Here is a 20503-nt window from a genome sequence, read left to right as displayed (position 1 = left end):
TCTTGAACTGTTGTTGGTGAATTGTAGATAGGTGGTGTTTGTCACTCTTTCTGCTCACCTCTTCAGAGAAGTGGCTGTCCTGAGATACAGGAAGAACATGAATATGAACGATCTCCTCCAGACCTCCAGATGTAAGTCATCTGTTAACTGATTCTTACTGTAGCACACAGGCTTCCGAGTGAGTTACTAAACAAAGGACTGGCTTTAAGGGTAGCCCTAGACAAATAATAGAGACTTCATGGAAAGCTCTCTCCCCATGCTTGCCTGTGGCTCCTACACTACTGCTGTTTCTAGCTGTATGTCTGTCTGGTGCAATCTCAGATGAGGGGCCAGCAATAGAGTGCCATTGTTTTTAGAGTACACAGGTATTCCAGCTGCATCCTGCATGGGCAAAAATGGAGGGAGGAATGAACCTGAAATATGAGCAAATACATTTTCTTCAAAATACTGCCAAACATTTCCAAAGAAAGGCAGGAATTCTCATGCACTGTATTCTCTCTAGCCTGAGTATTTTGTTACAGCCATCGCAGAAATAATATTTTGCTTCTAGGACTTTTATCTGACCATGATGGAGGAGACGACAAACGTCTACGTAAATGGAGATCAACAAAAACACTTCAGACCAGACATCCAAGCACAGGCAAAGCCCTCAAGGATGAATAAGCCCAGAAGAGAGCCACCTGTGGTGGAATACGTTTATGAAAATCATCCTCCCTTTCACTGAGAGAAAAGCACCAAATTGTGGCTGGAACCAGAAATAACAGACACAATCCTTTTCCTGGACACTAGGGGCTACACAGCTGCATTTCATGAACAAGAGTTTTCTCTTTGTGCATACAGGAAATTCTAGAGAACAGGACAAAGAGACTGCATGGCGAAAGAACCCGTTTGGAATTATGCCTCTGAGATATGGAAGCAAAATGAGATTCCCCTCATTTCGGAAGTAACAAAGTGCTGTGGGAGAGGTGGTCTTGCTGTTCTCCTGAATTTAGTTTATTTTAATAAAGAACATCTAAATCCTTGTAGTGACAGTAGAGTGGACAAGTAGAGTGTTTGCTGGAATCCCCACATTCAGGTTCTTGAGCTCCTCACAACTGCTTGGGAAAACATGAATGAACCCTTGTTTTCATTTGACAGAAGGAGACTAGACTGTAAATGAGGTGAAGTGATAAGCCCAAGAAAACTGGAGGGAGTGAAGTTCCAGCTGCTGACTTTAGCCCCAGGGATGGCAATTTCCCTTAGTTCTCGGCTAATCCTTACCCACAGTGGTGTCTCACTCACACTATTTTCTCTGTGCCCCTACAACAGGTATTTCAGCCAGGAGGTGAAGTAGGAATGCTTATTCTCCTATGATTTCAGTAAGAGACACCATTCAGAGAAATGGTCTCCTCTGCAGCCCCATCTTGATTCATGCGAGGATGCTGGGTGGCCACGGTGACAGGCAGGGTTGTGTTGGAAAATGCTTTGGGAAGAAAGAGGAGCCGTAGGGAAGATGCTCCCCGCCTGTGGAAAGGCTGGGCCATGGAGTACCCTAGGAATGAGAGGGGCACCCAGGCGGAGACAGAGGTCCCACCAAAGGGGCACAGCACTGAAAGTAGCCAGAGCTTCAGCCTGTGAATGGAGGAGTGCTGTCATCCAGGAGGGATGCTGCCGCTGTTCTTCTGCAGGCTGCAGGGCTGGCAGGGTTCCTTGCAGGCAGCAGCAGGAATCTGGTGGTGAAGCAGGCAGGGGTTTTCGCCCTGGGAAGGTCAGCTCTTCTGGCAGCGCCGTGGCCACAGGTGCTGTGACCTGCTCTGCAGTGGAGCAGTGGCTGCGGGGACTGCCCCAACCCAAAGAAAGCAGCAGCTCAAGGCCTCATAAATAGATTTTCTTTATTGGGCTGTTAATGTACACGTACCATACTGTCCATCAGCAGAGCATGCTGCCCTCAGTGGGACACGTGCTGCAGGTCGTGGGCAGCCGCAGGAGCCCTGTTTGTAAGCAATTTGGCTGTTCAGTGGGACTTCTGCACTCAGTGAGCACACACAGTGTCAGTGCAAGGGGCTGCAGAGTCTCACACACACAACTTCCCTGTGACACAGTAGAGCAATTCTGGGAGGCTTTGAAATCATCTGCTCTGTGTATGCACCCATGTTTGAAGAGCCTGGGACTCTGGGAGCTATCTTCCTGGAGGTGTTGTGTAGGTGAGCCAATACTCCTGTCATTGGATTTAGTAGAGGCGTAGAGATATAGAAGACTAGATGGGCTAGGGAACACTGCACAGAGGTTTCGTGCCCTTCAGCGGGGAAGAGCACAGAGCTGGTAAAAGGGAGGAACATTTCCTAATCCACTCAGCGTAGGGGTTATGCTGAGCTCCTCAGGCTTGAGGACAGCCTTCAAGGTGAAGTTCTGCAAGATGGTGGTCAGGAACAAGAATATCTCCATGCGTGCCAGGCCCTCTCCAGGGCATATTCGCTTCCCTGGAAGTAAAGACAACAAATAGCGCTGAGCAGGTGCTGCTGTGTGGGTTGGAGTTTGTGCTAGGCCTACGTGCTATGCAGCTTTGTTTACTAGGTGCAGCTAGTAAATAAAGCTAGTAAATAGCAGCAGGGAGGTGACTGACTGGGTGTGTGAACGAAGAACAGGAGAAGCCTGGAGAGTGGAGGGAGGAGGCATCACGTGGAGAGGTCGAGAGAGTGAGGTGACACAGCGTGGGTGAGAAAGAGGAGGGCTGGGGCTGTTGGTAGGTGAGTGGTTGCGAGTAGCCTACTTAAAGGTGCCCAGAAAGAGTGGCAGCTCCCAGTAGGAGTTCTAAAAGGCCCCCAAAAGAGAGGGCTGATGTGGGTGGGAAGGAACAGCAGAGAGTAGGTACACAGAGAGCAGCGAGCCCCAGGGAAGTAGTGGCAGGACCACACGGGGAGCAGGTGTTATGGGAAAAAGCAGGGTGGTTCCCCCAGGGGAGGACAGCAGCTCCTGGGAGAGGAAGCCTGTGTGTTACCTGCTGAGAAGGGCATGAAGAGTTCACTCTTCCTAAAGGTGCCGTTCTCGTTCAAGAAATGTCCAGGATTAAACTCATGTGGGTTTGGGAACTCCTTGCTGTTATACAGCACAGAACTGAGGACGGGGAAGATTGTGGTGCCCTGCAGTAAGACAAGAAGAGCAGAAGTGAATTGGAGGTGACTAAGGTCACTTAACCCCACTGCCTGTCAAGTTAAGGCTGAGGTAATTAGTGCAATCCTCTCAGAGCCTTCAGCGGCCCTTTGGGGACTCTCCCTTTGGAGAGGCACATTTAGGGAGGCCCTGCTAGATGTTACAGCATAGACAGTTGTTCTGGCTGCCCCTCCTGTGTTCCCTTTCTGTTTCAGCCCATTTATCCTCTCCTTTCTCTGGTTGTTTGGGGACACCCCACCTAATTCTTCTTTCTTGGTGTTTCACTATAATGAACTTGTAGATGTACAATGTTCCTTCTTTTCTGTGAGCCCTGAAAAGCAAAAGCACACAAGATTGTAGCTCTCTTCTCTTCTGACAATTTTTTTCCTGCCTCCATCCTCTTTCTTCTTACTTTCTGAGCAGCCCCTGACTGGGGAACAGGATAAATGATCCAGAAGTGATGACAAAAGAGCACTCTGCTAGAAGCTGGACTCTGCTAGTTCCCTGGGTGCTGTCTTGATTTTACAGTGACAGATGAAAATCGTGACGCCAGCAGGCCCCATGTTGCTGTTCCCCCAGTGTTTGTGGTCCCTCAGAAGATGGGAAGTAACATGAGCATCACTGCAGTGGTCCAGGCCAAACCAGGCCATGGGCTGCCCTAGCCTATCAGGCTGCCTCTGGGAGTGGCCAACAAGGATTGCCTCAGTAATTGTGTAAGAACAGGGCAAACAGGTTCTGTTCATTCATCTGAATGTAAATACAGTGTCCATCACATTTTGCCTTGGGGTCTCTACTCTCAATAATCACAGACTGACTCTGCCTCCAAGGAGATGCCAGGCTCCCCCAGATGGCAGTGAGCAGTTCCCCAGCTTTGCTGCCTTTGTGAGGAGACACTGCTCTGTTCTATTTGTGAGCTCAGCATGTTTCTACTGATAGGTCAACCCACAGAGCAAGTGAGCAGAGGTGTTGGGCAGACCTAGTGTTCCAGTCTCAGCCCAGGGGATAGCAACAAGGAATTGCAGGTATGCTACAGCAGCCTGTGGATCTGAGGAAAACTCTATGAAGGCCTAGGTGATGACATGGTCAGGTCACAGCATTTCTAGCTTCAGGCGTGTAACCGACAGCCTGAGAGCAAGCATGCTGCCACCTTGTTGCTGGACTTGAGGGAGCTTGCCCACTAACCTTGGGAATGAAATGCTCTCTGAAGTAGATGTCTTTGGTCACAGCATGAGGGACGCTCAAGGGGATGAGGGTGATAAAGCGCTGGATTTCATGGGCCACTGCATCTGTGTAGGGCATCTGGGTCCGGTCAGCCACACAAGGTCTTCGTGATCGTCCTACGACCCGGTCAATCTCTTCTTGAACTTTCTCTGTCAAGAGAAGCACAAACCATAAGATGGGTGAATAAAGCCAAACCCACCCAAACAGCTTGTCCTAAGCTGTCCACAAACCTCATGGATTTGCTAGCAAATGATGGGAGCATTTATATTGATTTTGGTGTTGTCTGGAAAGCAACTCCACTGCAGCCTGTGCAAACAATGCCCTTATAACAAACTTGGCTAAATAGGAGTAGCAAGAGAGAAAGATGTGGACACAGCCAAATCCCTCGCTGATGAGGGGGTGCATTTGCTGTTGATGGCCAGTGAAGCTGAGGGATGTGTAATGGCCCTTGAGGGGTATGAGCATACAAGGACTTTGCCCATTTAGGTAGAATATGAGAGAAGAAAAGTTGAAAAGGCAGTAGCATTAGATCTGTGTCCAGCCCAAGGGAATGGCTAGAGGAGAAGAGATCATAGACTGGTACCTTGTATCTGTGGGTATTTGAGAAGAAGCAGAAACCCATATCTTAAGGTGGTGCTAGTCGTCTCAGTTCCAGCAATGAACAAGTCATAGACTGTGGTTATCAGGTTCTTCAAGTGGAAGCTGGAATTGGGATTGTCTTTTTCCTAGAGAAAAGGCTGGGTTATTTCTCTAGTTGAACTGAGAAAAGGGCCCTTTCTTGTGTCACCGTGGGCCCTACTTTCCACCCAGAGCTGTTGCATTTCTCTGATAAGGTGCGGCAGCCATGTAGGACATTTCAATGCTATCTCTGTGCAGTAAGCAAGACCCCAGAGCAGCCTTCTTTGAAACTGCACACTGTATGTTAGGTATATAGCCGTCTGCTTGCCCTTGCTGTGCCAACTGCTTTCCAGTGCAAGAGCTGCAAGACCAGCCTGCAAACGCCCCTGTGTTTTGGTGCAAGCAGTTGTAGGTCTTGGTGTCCAAGCAGCTGTGGGTAATGAACATGGAGGGTGCAGACCACCAGCTGTAAGCTGCAGCACAGGCAACATCAGGGGTGTTGTCAGTGCCTTTCCACTTGCACAGACAGTTGCTTGTGTTCAGCCCTCACAAGGGGATATACCAATATTTGTATTAGTTAGGAAAGGAAAGGGTGTTTGGGGATGAGCTGGGGCTGTGTGCTCTCTCCTTACCTCCTGCATTTTGCTGAGAAAGCAGTCAATGAAATCCTGAGGAGAGCTGGGATCCAGGTAGGCTTGGTGTGTCTTCACTTCCTCTGCTACAAAGGCTTTTACAGCATCAATTTCTTTGAATATTCTGTTGTGTGGGCCAGGGAAGTAATCCAGGATCTCTGGGAACATCTGGTATAGCTGGAAGGAAAGAAAGAGGAGGTCTTAGTAGGAATCCCAGAGGTGGAGAAAAAGAGTGGTTAGGACTAGGGAGAAGCTGCACTTAGTTGGCAAAACCAGCTGCATTTGCAAGGGTGTTTCTTGCTCTTGAGCAGCAGAACATTGATGGGTCCTGGTTTGAAGGTTGAAGTGAGACTTCATTGGGAGGGAAGCCTCCTGCTCCCCTGGGAGAATGTCACCACTGTGAAATAGTTGCTGAAGGTACCTGTCCCCAGCGGGAGCTGAGCATCTCAAAGATGTTGTTCATGTTGTTCATCAGAGACAGGAACTTCTTGTCTTTATAGTCATATCGTTTCCCAAAGATAACGGAGCATATGACATTGGAGACGGTGCAGCTCAGCATAAATGTTGGGTCGAAGGGCATTTCTGTGAGTTCAGAAAAGTTATAAGCCATTAAAAAAGAAATCACAAAAAAAGGCAAAACCTAAAAACCTACAGCTACTGTGGGTAACCTGACCTCTGGTGGTTAGTGGAAACTCACAGGTTAGTGGAAACTCACAGTGCCTTATTGACACAGAAGGGTTCTTCAAAAAGTACAGCACATAATCATGGAATTATTAACTGCTTTGTAACGAGGGGCAGCTGTTGCAAAGACCAAATGCATGGGAACATCAATTCACAGAATCACAAAATGGTTGACAGACGTCTGGAAATCATCTTGTCCAGCCCCTTCTAGAACCACTTGCCCAGGACCATGTCCAGACATCTTCTGAATACCTCTAAGGATGGAGACTCCACAGCTTATGCTTAAGGACGTGGGCTCCCTAAATGCAGTCTCTTTTTCTTTTCTTTTTTTTTTTTTTTTAAATAAACTATATTAAAAATAGACTATACTCTCTGTTTTTCTGAGCTCTTCAAGCAAGTGCTCGGCTTCCTCTTGGATCCTCTCTTCAATGCTCCTTTTCCCCATCCCAAAGTTGCGCAGCGTGGTGAGAGTAAACCGACGGACATGTAGCCACCCCTCGTTGTTGCTGAAAATAATGCCTGCAGAGGAAGGAGAAAGAGCGAAGACCTGACTTTGGTGCGCTGGATGTAAGATAAATGGAGACTCATGATGACAGTGAATCCTAGCCCTGTAGATAGCAATGACATAGCATCTCAGAGTACTGTGGTCTGGAGACAACCTCTGGAGGTCCCGTAGTCCAGCTGTCTGCTTTTGGCCTTCTCCAGCACATCCCCAACCTCCTTGCGAACAATTCATCCCTCACATCCACACAGAACTTCCTGTGCTGCAGCCTGAGGCTGCTGCTGCTTGCCTTTCCACTGTGCATCAGTGAGATAAATCGAGCCCCATTTCTTAGAAATCCTCTTTGGGTGGTGGAAGCCAGCAGTTGCAGGCTGCCCTGCCTGCCGTTCTCCAGGTGGGACCCCCCCCATGTCACTCATGTCCTTGTGCATGGCATGCCCCATGCACACCCTGCCACACTTGTCCTCAGCCCTTCCCTTAGCATCAGGAGGAGCTCAGTCAGTGAACATACCTAATCCTTCGTTAGCCCGGTCTCCAAATGGCATCCTTCCTCTGGCAGCAAACTCATCCCCACGATCAATCAAGGCTTCTTTTACCACGTCATGTCCACACAGCACCACCACTGGATCAGAGCCCAGGTGCACTGTGAAAACTGGCCCATACTCTTCGCTGAGCTGTCAAAATGCAAGAGAGAACACGGCCATGTAGAGAGGAGGAGTTGAAAAGTGACCACACTGCTGCATTGTTCTGCGGGCAGTGCAGCCTCACAGACCAACAGGGTTAAGATCTGGTCCTCTCATGGCAAATGTCAGTCAGCCATCAGATCCTAAGCAAGGGTGAGAGCGTGGGGGAGAGGGGACGACGACAGCTGAGATCCCCATGGCTTTTCTGCTCCTCCGGGGTTGGCAGTCATCAGGCTATAGCCACATGTTGTCCCCATGCACAGAGCACACACACTTCTCACCCCGAGAAGAAACCGAGGGGAAAAAGAGAGTCCTTACCTTCTCAAGGGTTTTGGCTAAGTCCTTTGGTTTCACCTGCAGCAGATTCCCTAGGATGGGAAGAGGAGCTGGTCCTGGAGGCATCTTCCCCTTTCCAGACCTGATTTTCCATCTTGCGAAGTTGAGCAGGCAAACAACACAAACCAGGAGAACAACAGTTGCTGCCCCCAGCAGCTCCATTTTCCAAGTGGAGGAGAGCTTGAGAGGCTCAGGAGGAATCAAGTCGGGCTGCCCAAGCCTGAGCTTATATACTGAAGTGCTCTGCTCTGTTAGGTCAACATCACGTTTTTGATCACGTGGCTGAGTTATCCAATGTTACTAGTCAATCATTTGAGACTACCGTGTTGCGAAACCAGGACTGAACTTCTCCAAAGTTAATTGGTCAATAACGACACACCTCCTCTCAAGCAACTGCAGAGGCCAACAGAGATTAAGTTAAAAATGTGCTTGTAAGACTTGATTTGTTTCACTTAAACTTCATTGTTACAGAGATAATAGTATGAGCTGGGCATTCCACTTGAGGTGCTCCAGAAATTTGCTGTTATGCGAGCACCTTCCGCGTACCTCGGTGCCGTGTGGGTTTCCCATTCTTCAGCATTGTTTGCGTTAGTTCTCAGTGGGGACAGCCATCCCTGCTTGTTCCTGAAGGCTTCCTGGTGCTAGCAGGGGAGGTCACACTGCAGGCAGTGTGCTGAACACACGGATGTGTTGTCTTGTGAGCAAAGCAAGTGCCTCAGTTTCTCTCCCTAGGGGATGGTATGGCCTCACAAGAGAGGAAGGTATAAAATATTCACCTAGCACAGGCAGAAAGGTCTCCGGGCATGGTGATAGACACAATGGGCCTACTAGAAGAGAGACGTATGAAAAGGAACCTTGAGACTCTGACCTCTTCAAGCTTTTGTAAAGGAGAGAAAGAGGGAGATGAGGAGGTAGAGAAGAGAGTAATCAAGAACTTGAGAGGGCTTCTAGGGAATGGGTTCCCAGGCTGAGAAAGAGCTGAACTTGTGAGAGATTGAGTAAAGGTTAGTGCAAACTGAGAAATAGTTTGCAGTTGCAAAGACAAAAATGCCCACCCAACCTACTTCTGGAACATGGCATCATCAAAACAAGTTCTTCTTTTGTTAATGTTTGATGGGTGCACCCTCAGCAAGTCTGTGGCTGATGCCAGCTGAGTGGTGCAGTGGAAACTCTAGAGGGAAGGGATGCCATCCAGAGGGACACTGACATTGAGAGGTGGGCCCATGTAAATCTCGGGAAGTTCAACAAGGCCAAGTGCAAGGTCCTGCGCCTGGGCTGGGGCAATTACAAACACCAGAGTGGTGAACAGGATGAGAACAGCCCTTTGGAGAATGACTTGCAGGTACTGGTGTATGAAAATCTCGATGTGAGCTGGCAGTGTGCACTTGCAGCACAGAAATCCAGTCATCTCCTGGGCTGTCTCAGGAAATGTGGCCAATAGGTCAAGGGAGGCAATTCTCCCTCTCTATTCTGCACTCATGACTCCCCCAGTGGAGTACTGCGTCCAGCCCTGGGGGCTCCAGCGCAAGGGAGACATGGACCTGTTGGAGTGGGACCAGAGGAGAGCCACAGGGATGATCAGAGGGCTGGAGCACCTCTCCTAGGAAGATTTGGGGTCATTTAACCTAAAGTAGAGAAGGTTCCAGGGACACCGTATAGTGACCTTCCAGTACTTAAAGGAGGTTCACAAACGAGATGAAGAGAAACTCTTTACCAGGGTGTGCAGCAGTAGTACAAGAGGTAATGGTTTTAAATTAAAAGATTTAGAGTAGATCTAAGGAAGAAATTCCTCATGATGAAGGTGGTTGTATAGTGGAACAAGTTGCCCAGAAAATCTGTGACTCTTGCAAGCTGACAGATCTCATCCAACGAGGTTAGGGGATGGGTGACTTGGTGGGAATTAGCTGAGGGCCTGGGTGAACTGGATGCTTGGTCGGAGTGTGCTGGGTTTGCGGCGCAGCAGCACATTCATGTGAGTTTTGCCTTCACTCAGAGATGCTAGTGAAGGTCTCCACCCCCTGCAAAAATTTCAATAGCTTACCTATGAGTTTTGAAGTCATCCTTGCTCTCTAACATAGGTGCAATAATTTGCTTATCTTTCTCAAATATTTTTATATTTTTATCTTTACTTGTTTTTCTTTTTTTAAACTCATTTCACTTCTTATAGACTGGTATCTGATTATTGCCAATAAGTTCAAGCTAGTTTGTGATCTTCTGATCTCATCTGCTGTATCAGCTTAGGCCTTGCCAGGGCAGTTCATGGAAGTTTATGTGTGTCTAAGGACATCTAGCCAGTGACAGTGGAGTTCACGGGAGTTCGCTCTGCTGCATGTGGCCTCTCTGCTGCTAGTTCATGACTCCGTCACCTTTTCTGTAAAGTTCTTCTGTTCCTGGGAGGAAGGGTTCATTTCTCAGTTCTGCCTCACAGTTTGTATATTTTAGGCAAAATATTCCCCAGCAGAAATATTTTCAAGGTTTCTCTCTCTCTCTCTCTCTCTCTTTTATTTTTATTTTTTAATCAAGATGAAATCAGTGTATTCCAAATATCCCCACCCCCGGCAGACACACTGATGATTTACAAGGCAGGAAAACTCAGAAAATTAGTCACGCCGACCTTTCCCCGAGGGAAGCCATGGGCATTTTCATGTCATCCAAGTGACACTATTTTCTGGGTGCTTGCTTCTACTTGCAGAAGCCATGAGTATGCAGGGCTGGTTGTTCCTCTCCATCCACGTGAAAGTGCAGGGAAGCCAAGCTCAAAGCCCCTCCCTCCATCTTCTCCAGGAACTTTGTCTTAAATCCTTTGGAGGCAGGCATTTGGGATTTTCAAATAAAGGGCTAACAGTGTCATAGCTTTGCCTCTTCTTTCTAAAATAAATCTTAAGCTTGAGGAAAATAGCATAACTGTGCAGAATCTCTTGCAGGCTTGCTGTCTGCTCCTTTTCTTCTTGGACCTTGGTTCAGAAGGTGACACTGCCAGTGCCACCCCTGCCCACTATGCAGCCAGCACTCCTCTTCCACAGGATGCTCCGTGTGGATATCCCTGCTGTCTGCAGATGACTTTTGGCTTCTAGTGGCAGGGTGTCAACTGTGGTACACCTCTGTGCACAGCTGTTCTGCACAATGCTGCAGGCTGTAGCCTTGGCTCTCATCTTCCAAGAGGTTGGGTGGACAGTCTTTTATTTAGTGTGGAGGTGAGGAGATCATATCTGGGGTTTGGCATCTCAAGCTGAGGGATGTGGCAGTGCTGTACACCCCTCCATCAACTGGCACTAGAGTCCCAAAGGTCCAAAGGCTCGCTTTTGGGGAGCCAAAACTGGGGAAGGGAACTTAACTGAAACTGTTCTCAGCACAGGTATTGCTGTGGTGAGTCTACAGCACTCCAGGTGTTTTTTCAAATAGAGTTTTCTTCAAGTACCTGTAAATATTTTTCCTATCAGCGTAAACAAACTATTGGCGAGTTAAAATTTAATGAAAACTGTCTCTTTAACTCCAAAGTACTTTATTTATTTGTTTTCATTATCCTAATTATCAGCAAGTAATCCAGTCAAGTACACCATTCAGGTGTTCACAGTGGCTGTGAGACTTGGGCAAAGTTTCTTGGCACACCTCTCCGTATGACATCAGTTTCTACAGAGATCACAGGCTTATCACAGAATCACAGAATTTCTAGGTTGGAAGAGACCTCAAGATCATCGAGTCCACAGCAGAACACATTAGAAGGGACTTTGAAAGATTATCTGGACCAGCCTTTTGTGGAAAAGGGTTCTAGCTGAGGTTGAAGCTTCCCTCCCTGTTAAAGTCCAAATGTTTTCCCCAGTGGCTCTCCACCATGGCTGCCCAGTGCCCAGGAGGTGCTGGGGAGAGCACACGTAGTTCATGAGCACTGCTCAAAAGCAGGCAGCCTGTCAGGATCCATTCCCTCAATCCCAGCTGTGCAAAACTGCTGAGAAGGTCTTGTGCTTTGTGGAGCAGTATTTAGTCCGAGAGCAGAAGGGCTGACATGTTGCAAGGGAAAGACTGTATGTGCGAGGGTGTGAGATGCATTGCAGTTATGGGCAGGCAGTGGGTACTGGCAGGCAAAATGTTCCCTGGGATCACGGAGGTTCACCCTTATCTGTGTTTCTGGGCCATTTTAGGCTTCCCAAAGGAAACCAGTCAGCTTCTGAGGATCAATGTCCCACAGTGTGTATGGGCCTGTCACCCAACAGCCTGCCCTGGAACAGTCCTGCAGCTATCCCCACACAAGCTGCACTGCAAACAAGGCTGAAGTCCGGAGTTGGGAGTATTCAAGGGCATCGCCTCTTTTTGCTTGTGCAAAGCTCCCTGAGCTTCCTAGTTTTCCGGAGGTTTCATGTGGAGCATTGTTCTGTGCTTACATGTCAGCACCCTGTGTCTAGCATTTGAAGCAGTGGCACCTTTAAAAGAGAAAAAGAGCATTGACACTTGGCTTTTTGCACTTGTGTGGTGTAATAAGTAATCAAAGCAGCAGTAGGGTCCATGGGGAAAAGAAGGTACATCTCCTGGATTCTTCTGGTGATGGGAAGAACTCAGGGTCAGAAAAGGAGTTTGAAGGCTCTTCCGAGGCTCCAGAGTAAATTGCATGGATGAGCCACTCTCAGCTGTGTGATATGAACACAAACACATCTCTTGACATAAGCTCAGCTCCTACCTGTTGGTTTGCTGGAAGGGATGCAAACAGCCTGCGACCAATTCAGAGCCAGGTGAGAGCAATAGAAGGTGTTAAACTGCTGGGCTGGGTCCACCTGGACACGCCAGGAATTGGTGGTCCCAGCTGGCTCCACAACTTAAAAGGCCAGAGTAGGAGCAGGTGCTTCATGGTCCTCAGCAGGAGAGCAGGATGGGTGTTGTAGGGCAGGCTAGGCCTGTGTGTGGAGCTCTGTTCTTCTGGGGGTTGCTTGGTCCCTTTGCTTTGGTTGTGGGGGCTCAGGGTAGCTTTCTTGATGAACCTGGCCTGCTGGCTTGTGGTCCAGATAGCTTGCAGCTCACCTTACCCGTGGGCTGGGAAGGGAATGTTTCCTTTGTGCTGACCGCTTGGGGTAAGTGAGGGCGATGTCAAGGGGCCTTCTGGCTGCTGCTGTCTTTACACAGTGCAGAGGTATGGCTGGAATGAGAAGAAAAGGGCTGGCTCTGATGTGAAGTGCTAACAGCTTCAGTGCTTTGTGTGTGACTTGGGAGCTGATTATAAGACCCAGCCCTCATGGGCAAGGTTTAGGTGGCCCTGGCTGCTGGGTTCCCTTGTGTCCCTCTGCTGGTTGGGACCCAGTTTCCTACAGAAAGTTGGGGTTGTTGCAGGTCCCTGTTTTTGGTGTGGCATGCTGAAGCCCCTGCTGCTGTCTGCTTTTCCTCTAGACACTGAGGGGAAGGCACATGCCCTGCACAATGACTCTGGCTGTGGGCTCTGGGTTTCGGGGGCTCCAGACGGCTCCAGGAAAGTGTCAGTCTCCTACACCAGCTGCTATGTCTTTGAATGGGGTGAGTGACCCCAGGGACCCTGCTGGGGCTGTGCTTACTGCTGCTCTGGCTGCCCTGACTGGTGTGGTTCTCCCCCAGGATGGCAACTACCTCATGATTGTGGGGCTTGAAGGCACAGATGCAACTGGGCAGAGGGTTCTTCAGGAAGAGAAGCTGCTCAGGTGCCCTGTGGACCTTCCTGGTAAGACTCTGACAGCTCCTTAGGAAACCCTGCCTGTGCCTAGTGGCTGCTCCAAGTCAGCCTGGGATTGGGAAGGGGAGCTCATGGCTGCCCAGGAGACTCCCTGGGGAAGGATGTGGATGCAGGAGCCCAGCTTGCTGGGCACTTGTGCCTCAGCCAGCTCTGGGGCCGTGTGTTTGACTCTCACCTGAGTCCATGAAACTTCCCTTGATTTATATGCAGAGTCATCAGGACAACTTACACCACTGTCCTCTCTGTTTTTGTCACACACACACACATACCCCTACTGTTCCTGTGCTTTCTGAAAACTTATGCTACCTCTTGCAGCCCTGGATGCCCCAAGCAGCAGCGTCTGCTCTGCTGTCCGCAGCCAGGACCGGCTGCCCTGTGCCTCCTCCCCTGTCAGCCAGGGAGACTGTGAAGCACGGGGCTGTTGTTACAACCCCAGGGACAGGGTGAAGACTTGCTACTATGGCAACACAGGTAAGTGTAGGCCCCTGTTCTCCCCTCCTGGAGGAGCTGCTGGCTGGGAAGCTTCCTTTCCTTGGCAGAGCAGGGTTGGTGCATAGCAGGCCCACAGGTGGCTTAGGGTTGTGGTTTTGGCTGTCAAGGATACTGCCTCATGGAAGTGTCCAGTCACTTTGATTATTGCAACAGAGCTGGCTTTAGGGCCAGGATCAGTGTTACTGTGGGGCACAAGTCTATAGAGCTGGCTGCAGTTGCACGTTGTTGTGCTCAGTGTGTGCTCTGGGGCTTAGAGGCAGGAGGACCTGCAGGACTTGCTGCTCTTGTCTCTGCTGTGATGCGTAGGGCTGTTTGTCCCTGAACTCAAAGCTGACTGTTTTCCTCCAGTGACAGCTCACTGCACACCAGATGGCCGGTTCTCCATTGCTGTCTCTCGGGATGTGACCCTGCCACCTGTTATCCTGGACTCTGTGCGTCTGGCCAGTGGGCCAAGTGCTGGCTGCACCCCTGTAGTGAAGAACAGTGCCTTTGTTGTGTACCAGTTCCCACTTTCTGCCTGTGGCACTACTTTTCAGGTAAGAGCTGCAGCTGTCACCAGGCAGGACTGCGAGCTCCACATAGACCTGGAGAAGCCTGATGTGGCTTTGGCTATTTAGTGGGCACCCTACAGGCTTCTGGAGGCCAAACACTGTTCTGCAGCCTGGCTTTACTGCAGCCACAGTGCCTGGTCTGTTGTTGCAGGTCACTGGAGACCACGCTGTGTATGAGAATGAGTTGGTGGCATCCAGGGATGTGAAGACTGGGAGCCTTGGCTCTGTCACTAGGGACAGCACTTTCAGGTAATACTCTGGAGCTGGGACTGCTGCTATGTGCAGCCTTCCTGGAGGCGTTCTTGCTTGTTGCAAGTTCTGAGCTCACAACAGGGACACTGGTGTAGGGTAGGGACTGGCGTGTCCCTGATTCTCTAATCAGAGGAGTAAAGCTGTTGCTGATCAGTGATGCTACAGATTGCAATCTGAACTCCAGGGAACTTCTAGTAGGTAAAAGGAAGTGTTGGAGGGGAGACTGGGACTATAACTAACTTAAGGAGATCATTAGGTTTCAGCCTTGGAGAAAGGTAGATACTCAGCATCAGAGTGAACTTGCTTGACTTAGGGTGTTCCTGTTCTACCAGGCTACATGTCCGCTGTAGTTACTTGATCACTGGGAGCTTCATCCCCCTGAGTGTTCAGGTCTTCACACTGCCACCACTCCCTGCCGTGTCCCAGCCGGGTCCTCTGTCCTTGGAGCTGCGTGTTGCTTCAGGTATGAGGTCCATGCTACTTGCTCTAGCTTCTTGGGGTGGGCGGAGGCGGCGTTAGCCCAGTGGCAAGAGGTGCTCACATAACCCTGTCCTACCTGGGCAGGAGCCTTCAGGGTCACAGGTTCGAGGCCTGCCTGGGGGGCTGACATCGCTCTCCCTGTTTTCCTGCTAGACCTTCTCTTCACAAACAGAGAAGGACTGGTGGTAGATGGGTGGGTCGGAAGCTGTCTTGGGCAGAGTGACCACGAAATGGTGGAGTTCTCCCTTCTTGGTGAGGCCAGGAAGGGGACCAGTAAAACCACTATTGGACTTCTGGAGGGCTGACTTTGGCAACCAGTGTCCTGAGCAGCTCAGAGTCCCTTGGGAGGTGGTTCTGAAGGGCAGAGGAGCCCGGGAAGGCTGGGAGCTCTTCAAGAAGGAAATCTTAATGGTGCAGGAGCGGTCTGTCCCCATGTGCCCAAAGATGAGCTGGTGTGGAAGAAGACTGGCCTGGCTCAACAGAGTTGCAGCTTGAGTTTAGGAGGAAAAAGAGGGTTTATAATCTTTGGGGAAAAAAGGGCGAGCCACTGAGGAGGACTGTAAGGATGTTATGAGGCTGTGCAGGGACAAAATTAGAAAGGCCAAAGCTCATCTGGAGCTCGATGTGGCTACTGCTGTTAAAGACAACAAAAAATCTTTTACAAATACATCAATGCAAAACGGAGGACTAAGGAGAATCTGCATCCTTTACTGGATGCGGGGGGGGAAACCTTCTTACAAAAGATGAGAAGGCGGAGGTGCTTAATGCCTTCTTAGCTTCAGTCTTTAGTGGCAATACCGGTTGTTCTCTGGATACCCAGTACCCTGAGCTGGCGGAAGGGGATGGGGAGCAGAATGTGGCCCTCACTATCCATGAAGAAATGGTTGGCGACCTGCTATGGCACTTAGATGTGTGCAAGCTGATGGAGCTGGATGGGATTCATCCGAAGGGCACTGAGAGAACTGGTGGAGGAGCTGGCCAAGCCGCTTTCCATCATTTATCAGCAGTCCTGGCTATCTGGGGAGGTCCCAGTTGACTGGTGGCTAGCAAATGTGATGCCCATCTACAATAAGGGCCGGAGGGCAGACCCGGGGAACTATAGGCCTGTCAGTTTGACCTCAGTGCCAGGGAAGCTCATGGAGCAGATTATCTTGAGAGTCATCACGTGGCACTTGCAGGGCAAGCAGGGGATCAGGTCCAGTCAGCATGGGTTTACGAAAGGTAGGTCCTGCTTGACAAACCAGATCTCCTTCTATGACAAAGTGATGCACTTGGTGGATGAGGAAAGGCTGTGGATGTGGTCTACCTTGACTTCAGCAAGGCTTTTGACACAGTTTCCCACAGCATTCTCCTCAAGAAACTGGCTGCTCTTGGCTTGGACTGGCGTACGCTTCGTTGGGTTAGAAACTGGCTGGATAGCCGGGCCCAAAGAGCCATGGTGAATGGAGTCAAATCCAGTTGGAGGCTGGTCACTAGTGGTGTTCCCCAGGGCTTGGTGCTGGGGCCGGTCCTCTTTAATATCTTCATCCTTGATCTGGACAAGGGGATCGAGTGCACCCTCAGTAAGTTCGCAGGTGACACCAAGCTAGGTGTGTGTGTCGATCTGCTTGAGGGTAGGAAGGCTCTGCAGGAGGATCTGGATAGGCTGGACCGATGGGCTGAGGTCAACTGCATGAAGTTCAACAAGGCTAAGTGCCGGGTCCTGCACCTGGGGTGCAATTACCCCAAGCAGAGCTACAGACTGGGAGATGAGTGGTTGGAAAGCTGCCAGGTGGAGAAGGACCTGGGAGTATTGGTTGATAGTCAGCTGAATATGAGCCAGCAGTGTGCTCAGGTGGCCAAGAAGGCCAATGGCATCCTGGCTTGTATAAGAAGCAGTGTGGCCAGCAGGGCTAGGGAAGTGATCATCCCCCCGTACTCGGCTCTGGTGAGGCCACACCTCGAGTACTGTGTTCAGTTTTGGGCCCCTCGCTACAAGAAGGACATGGAGGTGCTCGAGAGAGTCCAGAGAAGGGTGACAAAGCTGGTGAGGGGCCTGGAGAACAAGTCCTACGAGGAGTGGCTGAGGGAGCTGGGCTTGTTCAGCCTGGAGAAAGAGGAGGCTCAGGGGTGACCTTATAGCTCTTTATAAGTACCATAAAGGAAGCTGTAGCGAGGTGGGTTGTTGGTCTGTTCTCCCATGTGCCTGGTGACAGGACAAGGGGGAATGGGCTAAAGTTGCACCAGGGGAGTTTTAGCTTGGATGTGAGGAAGAACTTCTTTACCAAATGGGTTGTGAGGCGTTGGAACAGGCTGCCCAGGGAAGTGGTGGAGTCACCATCCCTGGAGGTCTTCAAAAGACGTTTAGATGTAGAGCTTAGGGATACGGTTTAGTGGGGACTGTTAGCGTTAGGTCAGAGGTTGGACTCGTTGATCTTGAGGTCTCTTCCAACCTAGAAATTCTGTGATTCTGTGTACTGCTAAATCCCTCTAAAAAACTGTTGTCCTTGGTCAGAGCAGATCTCCCATGATCCACCATGTGGGGTAGGGGAACATTGGAAGCTGACAGCTAAAGCTCCTGGTCTGGCTTCCTTAGGCTGGATGCCTAATGCTATCCTGCCTTCTCAGCGCAGAGCATGTCTTTGTTACGGAGCAGACAGCAGCAGGTGCAGATCTGTGGAAAGGACAGTGGGGCTCCCCTTTCTGTCACTGCTACCTGCTCTCGTGCAGAACACGGATGGTTTGTGTGGGTAGATAGCCTAGACAGTGTTGCCCACTCTGATGGAGGGGAATGTAAATGCAACCACATTGTCCCCAGATGAGGTGGTTGTTCTACCTCTGCTAAAACTCGTGAGGTGCTAAGAGTAATAAGCAAGTGAGTTGGAAAGTTTGGGTGAAACTCCAAATGCTTTGTGCAATTTTTGTTTTGTTAGGTTCTACAACACTCTGGATTTTGTATTACTCTTTGCTCTATCAAGTCCATAAAGCACTTGCTGCACTTTTTAGCATTGAAGCTGCTCCCTTGGGTTAGTTGCCCTAATGCAAAACTATGCCAGGAACAAAGCACAGAAGATTTGAACCTTGTGGATTTTGAAGATCTGGCCATATCTCATTACTCCAAAGAAACAGCACGGAAAAAAATGCGTTGTTACAAGTAGAATTTTGCATCAAAAGAGCAAACTGAGGTCAATTTCTTTAAGGTAAAAACCATTCCCTCTCTCAAGAGGGTGGACCTGAGATGTCCTGAATTTTTAAAGGAAATGAGAGAGTAAAGCTAAGTCTGTGATTTTACCTCCAATTTTCCCTGGTGAAAATGCAGTCTACTTGAAATAAGCCACCAAAGAGCTGACAGGAGCGTCTTCTGAGGAGATTCCATTGTCCTCTAAGTAATCCTTCCTGTTAAACTTAATAAGGTTTGTCAGACTGCGTGTGGTTGAATTTACTAAGCTGACCATTACAACTGTATTGTGCATGTGAAATCAACTGATCCATAGTAAGCCCAAGGCTGTAGAGTAAAATAGGGTTCAATATTACACAGTTTAAGTGACTCGTAGGGCTGCTGCCTGGCTGTGTGTGTTTCACTGATGGTTTGTAGCAGGTAAGGTTTCTGCCTTCTCTGCAACTCCTAACATTTGCTACCTGTTCTGCAGGCTGGGATTTGAAATGTGCCACGAGTCGGGTCTGACTCGTTTCCCAGCTAACAGCATGGCCCGCTCTGTGTCTGAATAAAACAAAGCAAACCTTGTGTTCATTTGTTGCCTCTCCAGCTGCCTGTGGGGGCTTCATCACCAAGCTCAACGGGACCATTACTAGCCCTGGATGGCCCAAGGAATATCCTACTAACAAAAACTGCATCTGGCAGGTGGTAGCTCCAGCTCAATACCGGATCTCTCTGCAGTTTGAAGTGTTTGATCTGGAAGGCAATGATGTACGTAACCAACTCCTGCATCTCAGAAGTGTGACTATTGGCTAACTTGGAACTGGGCAAATCCTTCGGGTACAAGCCAGAGGAGCCTGACTTGCTGGTGGAGCTTCTGGTTGTTTCCTGACCCTTGCTATAAGAAGCCAGTAATGCTGATTGTTCTCCTTGAAGTCTGAATCTTCTTTCTCCAGGGAGTGGAGAATTAAAGTTGTTCTGTTATAAATGGACTTCTTTCCTCAGCCAGTTTTGCAAAATAGTGGGTGTTCTCCATCCTTAATAGGTGTCCCATCCCTCCCTTCCCTCGGGCTGCCTTTGTAAGAAAACAGAAGTGAATAAAGAGGTAGTTCTTCAAGGGTAAAGCAAATAACCATGAAAAGAGCCTATTCTCTGCCCTGCCAAGGACAGGATGGATTCTGAACAAAACATTCAGGTTTCACTTCCTCCACTGGAAATGGCTCTTCCTTAATTTGGGAAGCTGCTGAAGTTCATTCGATACCACTAGGCTCTTGAATAAGGTGGGAATAATAATTTTACCTAAATTAAATGGAAAGCCTACTATTCTAATAAACACAGCCTTGCTGGAAGACTAGGGCAAGAAGGGAATGGGGTAAGAACACTGACAAAAGAGAATTGAGGAAATCAGGAGTGTGCATGTGTATATGGATATTTTCTTTCCCTGTCAGTCAAGCCCCTGTCCCCTCTCTCTGAAATGCTCTATTCTGAGTCCAATGCCTCTTCTTGGCAGGTGTGTGCTTCTTGTCCCTCCTCAATGGAAGCAAAGGGGAACCTGGTCCTAGAAATTCTCTCTGTCTCCTGTGTCATTAAGAATAGTGCTTTCTTTTTCAGCTTCAGATAGCAGCTCATACCTTAGATTATCTTCTCTATCTGTTTGCTTGTGCTCTTGAACAGAGCAGCCTGAAGACGGAGGCTCATCAGAGCCTTTACAAACTTGAAAATACAGAGATTGACCAGCAGACTTTTGCCTAGGCTAGTGAATTTGTGTGATTCTTTTCCTGGTCCCTATTTGAAAAGAAAGAGGTGTTGCTGTAGGTTTCTTTTAGATAAGGAGCCTTTAATAATTCAAAACCTGCATTATGTAATGCACTTCTGTGATACATCTTATGGAATGAAAAACAGTTGAAGAAAACTCTGTATGGGCTAATAAGGTGGTGACTGGACTAATCCAGCAATAGGGGTTGGAGGTTTGTGTTTGTATTCTCCAGTCTGGATATGGGGTTCACAGCTGGTGACGGCGGTAGTCTGCCTCTCACTGGCAACTCAGTATTTATTGGTTTGATCTTGCCCAGACAAGGACGAATGCTCCAAAGACAATGGT

General features: G+C 49.2%; 2 protein-coding genes across 3 annotated transcripts; one reads left to right on the top strand and one right to left on the bottom strand.

Moving 5' to 3' along the window:
• Window positions 1–2277: 2277 nt before the first annotated feature.
• LOC116491640 (cytochrome P450 2C9-like) lies at window positions 2278–7964 on the bottom strand. Of its 2 annotated transcripts, XM_032191779.1 has the most exons (9): window positions 7785–7964; window positions 7295–7457; window positions 6651–6800; window positions 6022–6182; window positions 5601–5777; window positions 4934–5075; window positions 4312–4499; window positions 2978–3119; window positions 2278–2459 (listed from the first exon to the last, which is right to left on the bottom strand). In XM_032191779.1, exons 1-9 carry the CDS (start codon window positions 7962–7964, stop codon window positions 2278–2280), a joined length of 1485 nt encoding a protein of 494 aa, XP_032047670.1. The 2 variants fall into 2 exon arrangements, with proteins under 2 accessions (XP_032047670.1, XP_032047671.1); XM_032191780.1 differs by lacking the exon at window positions 5601–5777.
• A 4699-nt stretch (window positions 7965–12663) lies between these two features.
• On the top strand, window positions 12664–20154 carry LOC116491304 (zona pellucida sperm-binding protein 4-like). The gene is made up of 9 exons (XM_032191167.1): window positions 12664–12862; window positions 13176–13296; window positions 13376–13479; window positions 13807–13962; window positions 14332–14519; window positions 14686–14783; window positions 15119–15249; window positions 19013–19173; window positions 20077–20154. The coding sequence occupies exons 1-9, from the start codon at window positions 12664–12666 to the stop codon at window positions 20152–20154; spliced, it is 1236 nt and encodes a 411-aa protein (XP_032047058.1).
• The last annotated feature ends 349 nt before the right edge of the window (window positions 20155–20503 follow it).

The sequence above is a fragment of the Aythya fuligula genome, chromosome 7 (genome assembly GCF_009819795.1).
Source record: "Aythya fuligula isolate bAytFul2 chromosome 7, bAytFul2.pri, whole genome shotgun sequence".
In the NCBI taxonomy this organism is placed as follows: domain Eukaryota; kingdom Metazoa; phylum Chordata; class Aves; order Anseriformes; family Anatidae; genus Aythya; species Aythya fuligula.
Note: the sequence above shows the minus strand (reverse complement) of the source record. Positions and strands in the feature narration are given on the sequence as shown.

Excerpts from the sequence above, each read along its gene's own strand:
- LOC116491640 (XM_032191779.1), bottom strand. The coding sequence starts at position 7,964 with ATGGAGCTGCTGGGGGCAGCAACTGTTGTTCTCCTGGTTTGTGTTGTT. Across the intron at positions 7,458-7,784 it reads TAGCCAAAACCCTTGAGAAG|CTCAGCGAAGAGTATGGGCC; the intron begins GTAAGGACTCTC and ends GCATTTTGACAG. Across the intron at positions 4,500-4,933 it reads CAAATACCCACAGATACAAG|AGAAAGTTCAAGAAGAGATT; the intron begins GTACCAGTCTAT and ends TTCTCTTGACAG.
- LOC116491304 (XM_032191167.1), top strand. The coding sequence starts at position 12,664 with ATGGGTGTTGTAGGGCAGGCTAGGCCTGTGTGTGGAGCTCTGTTCTTC. Across the intron at positions 13,963-14,331 it reads TTGCTACTATGGCAACACAG|TGACAGCTCACTGCACACCA; the intron begins GTAAGTGTAGGC and ends GTTTTCCTCCAG. Across the intron at positions 14,520-14,685 it reads CCTGTGGCACTACTTTTCAG|GTCACTGGAGACCACGCTGT; the intron begins GTAAGAGCTGCA and ends CTGTTGTTGCAG.